The sequence below is a fragment of the Nerophis ophidion genome, linkage group LG07 (genome assembly GCF_033978795.1).
Source record: "Nerophis ophidion isolate RoL-2023_Sa linkage group LG07, RoL_Noph_v1.0, whole genome shotgun sequence".
Lineage (NCBI taxonomy): Eukaryota > Metazoa > Chordata > Actinopteri > Syngnathiformes > Syngnathidae > Nerophis > Nerophis ophidion.
The window spans coordinates 20713517-20718516 of NC_084617.1; the positions used below are offsets into that span (position 1 = coordinate 20713517).

Genomic DNA, 5000 nt, shown 5'->3' on the forward strand with positions numbered 1-5000 from the left:
GCGGACACTCACTGCCTGACTTCACACACTGATGGAGACGTCTAGAGAAAGACTGCGGCCTTCTCTAAAGCAAAATTCCATTCGTCTCCATCATTTTTTTGTATAGACGGCCTTCCAATTTAACATCTCGACAAAGTGCGTGTGTGTTCGAGTGCCGGGCCATTTAGAGGCTGCAGAACTTATGAAACTATAATGAATTTTTTCCCCCCTTTTGCCTCTTGTGTATCATCACGTATTCAGCGCTGCATGGCTAATAGGGAAGCCACAGCAATCTTAGCGTAATTAAAATTTCAATTTGCACCAAGTTGTCAGGAATTTGTCTCCGTGATCGCACGCTCGTCTAAGCACGTGATGCTTTTCCCTGGAAAGTGCGTCTGACATCTTGGTCGGCCACTTCAGACGGGAAGGAGAGGAGGATCTCCGGCAGCTGTTCTGTCTCCTTGCGACGTGCATTAGAGCCGTCCCGGGTTGATTTGTTGGGCTCTTAAGGTGTGTGTGTGGGGGCTGGAGGTGTCTTTACGTCACTTTTTATCATTTGTGCCGCAGAAAGTCTGATCTAAATTGGTTTTGAGGCGAAGGGGTTCCCCTTTTGGTTCTAAATGTAGAGAAAGGTAACGGTATTTTTCTTCAAACTTAGCTCAAATATCTTAAAATGAATAGCTGGTGAACTTAAACACCTTTTGAAAAGTCATGTCAGCTCAGATTTTTGCTGAATAACAAGCCTGAAAGTTTAATTTAGGGCAGTGGAGTCCAAAGTGCAAATTTGGGGCCATTTGCGGCCTGCAGATATTTTTTAACAGTACATTCTAAAAATACTATGAAAAAATATATAAATAAAAAACATAAAAATGTGGAAAACAAGAGCAAACAGGTGGAATGTAATGAGAAAAAGTGCAAGGCTGATTAATAACACAAAGCTGCCATGCAGTCTGTTTATATCTTTAAAGCTGTCATTGCTCAAAAAGTAAAAATGCATCAAAATAAACATGAATTATTGACCTATTCGATGCTTCAATTACTTCACATCAAATATTCCACTTTGAAATATTTTTGTGGGGAAATTTTACATTGTTTGTGTTTGCCATACAAAAAAACAACATTTTATTTGCCAAAAAGGGCATAAAACAAACAAATAAAAAAAGCATGAAAAAACAAAACCTATAATGGATAGCTATATCTGAAGTTGATCAAGAGACTTAATTGTTGAAAGTATTAAAACAAAAGTATGACTTATTTTTTACACTTTTGTGAGTGGGGCCCTTTTGGATTCCCCAATAAATTTTTGTGGGATATTTTTTTTAAAACTCTTTTGTTAAAAAAACAATAATGAATCAAAATCAATGAATTATTAACTTATTTAAGGTTTTGAGGGGAAATATTACATATTTTGTGTTTTCCATAAAAACAGGGTTTTCTAATTAAAAGGGCACACAACATGAAACAAGTGTTTTTAACTTTTTATCAACAAATAGACCTGACGGAAAATGTGATTATTTTATTAAAGAAGTAAATATCACTTTTTTTTCTTTTTTTTAACATTTTCATATCTGCGACCTTAACAGGTTCCCTCGACCAAAGTTGAAGGGAGCCCAAACAATTTAAAAAACAAATCTATATATCGGTTTTGAAAATGAAAAATACCCAATATTTGCTTTAATTTTTCAGTGTGAGGCCCATAGTGGAAGACATTTGGACTCCCCTGATTTAGAGTGTTTGATGTTGAAATTAGTGCACTTTTGGAGGTAATGACTCTCCATACCAGCAGGTGGCAGTACAGATCCTATCAGGCCTTTTTGTCATTCTAAAAGTGAAAACAAGTGTACTCAGGTTGAAGTGTGTTTGGGTGACAAGTAAAACTATGCTTTATTGGAATGCTGCTATTGTAAAAAACATGTTTTTAAATTACAAGTTAGGAAACTGCATTCTTAATTTATGATTCATTGTTGTGATTTTCTCCTTGCATTAGTTGAGCGGCCCTGGAGGGCCCATGCAGCCTGGCCAGGTACCCCCTAACCAGAACTTCCTCAACAGGCCCCCAGGCCCCATCTCTGTCTCCCATAGCAACGTGCAGCAGCAGGTAAGTCAACTTGCACACTTTTCCTTGCCTTGACACACACACACACAGGCACTTGCATGCACGCACACACACACACACCACTTTGACACCTTTACTGCCGTGCTGCTGCTGACTTGTGTGCATGCACTCCCAGCTAACACTTGACTCTTTCATTCTCCTTCACGCCGCCAACTCTCCTCTTCTTCCTCCTCCTCCTCCAACTCCTCTTCTGTGTCCAGTCGGTGGTGGTGGGCATGCCCTCTGTTAGTCAGGTCACTATGATGGAGGAGCAGCAGAGGCAGAACAATATGGTGAGAGCAGCACAGTTTGATTTCCTCCTGTGATGCAATCTCTTGATGAGAGCAGCTGTACTTTCAAAATAAAAGCCACTTCGATCTGTTTTGTGCGTCTATGAGGCTTCATTTTAGCCGCATGCAACTTGTGCTCTACTCTACACTTTTTTGATATGTCATTCCTTCCTGCACTCTAAATGGTGCTTGCATGAGTTGCAGGTTCAACTCCCGTGTCAGTTTGTGTGTGTGTGTGGTTAAGAAGTCTGTCCAACCTTTTTTTCAGATGAACATGAGAGCCGCCGGGCCCAATAGCCAGCAGCCGCCCGTCAGCGGCGCGCCACCCAATCAGGTCACACAGGGCGGACAGGCCCCGCCCCAGGGTCCCATACTCCGCCTCTCAAACCCGGGGGCCAATCCGCAGCTGCGCAGTCTCCTCCTCAGCCAGCAGCAGCCGGTAAAAAGAATAAAATCACATTTAGACCCTGTCCTCAACCTCAGAGGAGCTTAACTCCGCCCTCTCCCGACACATTGTCTGCTTGTAGCAAGGGGGCGTGTCCCACATGCCCGGAATGATGTCCCACCAGGGCCTCGGACAGCAGATGGTCCACTCTGCACCAGGAGGGGGCGCTCAAATGCAGGCCCAGTGGAGGCAGCCCATGGCAGGTCAGAATCACTTTAACAGTGGCTAACTTCTTCTTACGCTTGAATGACTGAACGTTAAATTAATTTAAACACAAATGTTTGCAACCTTTATGTGGATGTTTTGAGGGCTAAGCCGTTTTAAGCATTACAACCCGATTTCTTCCGGCTTATAGCACAGAATGACGTAACACACACACATTTATTAGCTTTGTGGCTTGTCAGCTAATGATCGCAATTTAGCAAAGTTTACCTACTAACATTAGCTGTCAATTTTTTATGTATATTCTATCATAGCAATGTGGGTTTGTGTACGTGCACACGCTCCCTGCTTGGATGTGTGACTGAGACAGCGGTAAATTATGAGACAGAATGCCGGAAAGTTTCTTTGGACTGCCGAGAAATTTTTATTTAATATAATTAGTAATTGTGTAGAATTAGACCCTTAAATATGTATGTTCTCTTAAACCACCCAAAAGCTAGCTGGTAGTGTAAAGTGTAATTTTGAACAAGTTGAAAAGAGCCCCTTTAAGGTAGAGATCGACCGATTATCGAGGGCAATATTTATTTAGACGTATATTAGTAATTTTTTTTTTTTTTACATCAGCAGATACGATATATACACGTGATAGTAGTATTTAGTACTTTAAAAGGTAAATTAAATTAGTGAACTAGGTAGTAATAACTACTGCTCAACCACAAGCCCTTTTGTCCTACATTTAAGAATAAATAATACTTTCATTGTCAATAATTCTCCCCAAATATGTTTTGATATCTGACCGGGTATTTATTGGAGTTCTTGTGGGAATTCTTCTACGATTTGCAAAGCTGTGTTCACGCGGCCACGCCCTCTTTTCTTTCGCTTCTACCATGCAGTACTTCTCTTCTGACCTCCTGTCAAATCTTTGATTTTTTTTTGCCACAAAGTCCAGTGTTTGTCATTCCTTCCTGGCGTCTTCCTCCTGTTTTGTCTGTTCGCTCATTAACGGAGCACAGCAAGTTTCATGTTCCTTGATTCTATCAAAATATACGATGAGATGGATAGCTATGAAGACGCCAGAAAAGATATCTCTACCAAAAATTCAAACTATGTGTTAATATCTTGACAAATAGGAGATTATTATATAAGTAAAGAAGAGCAGGCAGCAGCTCACACATTCTCATACTTTCTGTAACATCCAGGAAGTAATGTCAGCCATTTTGAAAAATGTCTCATCTATAATCAACGTGAAAGAGCCCAGAATTGTTTTTATATAAATGTTGGTAATATTTTAGGGTTCCTCACGAGGAAACCCTAGAATATATTCAATCCATTAACGGCTATAAAATTGAGTTGATGGCAAGTTATTGTGATGTTGAAAAAACCCATATTTTTGCCAGTTTTCCCAGGAGATATTGTGCAATGCAAATGTTGATGCTCCTCTTAGACACACGTAATAAAGGTGATATCCCCTGATGTTATTTGCTGCTAAATTAACCACAACATTTACGCCGCATTAAACATTATGTCTCTGCTCGTCCCACCTTTCTTAAAAAATAATGGTAAAAAAACAACTTAAAGCCTTGTCCAGCTGTTCACTGACGTATACTATTCATGTTTATATAAATTTTACTGCAAATGAATGTCGGCTCCTAATATCACTTACCGGCCTCTTTGACTAGCAATAATCAGTATTGGTATCGGCCCTGAAAAAACGGTTGATCTGTAGCATACTTGCCAACCTTGAGACCTCCGATTTTGAAAGGTGGGGTTTGGGGGGCTTGGTCGGGTAGGGCGGAGGCCTGGTTAAGAGGTGAGGTGTATATTTACATTTACAATTCACCAACTAGAGTATTTTATATATATATATCTATATATCTATATATATATATATAGATATATAGATATATATATATATGTATGTATGTATGTGTATATATATATGTATATATATATATATGTATGAAATACTTGACTTTCAGTGAATAATACTTGAATTTCAGACGGCACCTATTAAATACACAGTAATAAA

General features: G+C 39.6%; 1 protein-coding gene across 2 annotated transcripts in view; it reads left to right on the forward strand.

Annotated features, from left to right (window-relative positions):
* med25 (mediator complex subunit 25) overlaps positions 1 to 5000 on the forward strand; it is a 36492-nt gene that overhangs the window by 30360 nt on the left and 1132 nt on the right. The window contains exons 16-19 of one of the 2 annotated variants that reach the window (XM_061905604.1): positions 1967 to 2077; positions 2296 to 2367; positions 2633 to 2803; positions 2892 to 3012. In XM_061905604.1, the coding sequence (XP_061761588.1) occupies positions 1967 to 2077; positions 2296 to 2367; positions 2633 to 2803; positions 2892 to 3012 (475 nt within the window). The remainder of the gene's footprint in view (positions 1 to 1966; positions 2078 to 2295; positions 2368 to 2632; positions 2804 to 2891; positions 3013 to 5000) is intronic. The other variant, XM_061905605.1, reaches the window with a different exon arrangement.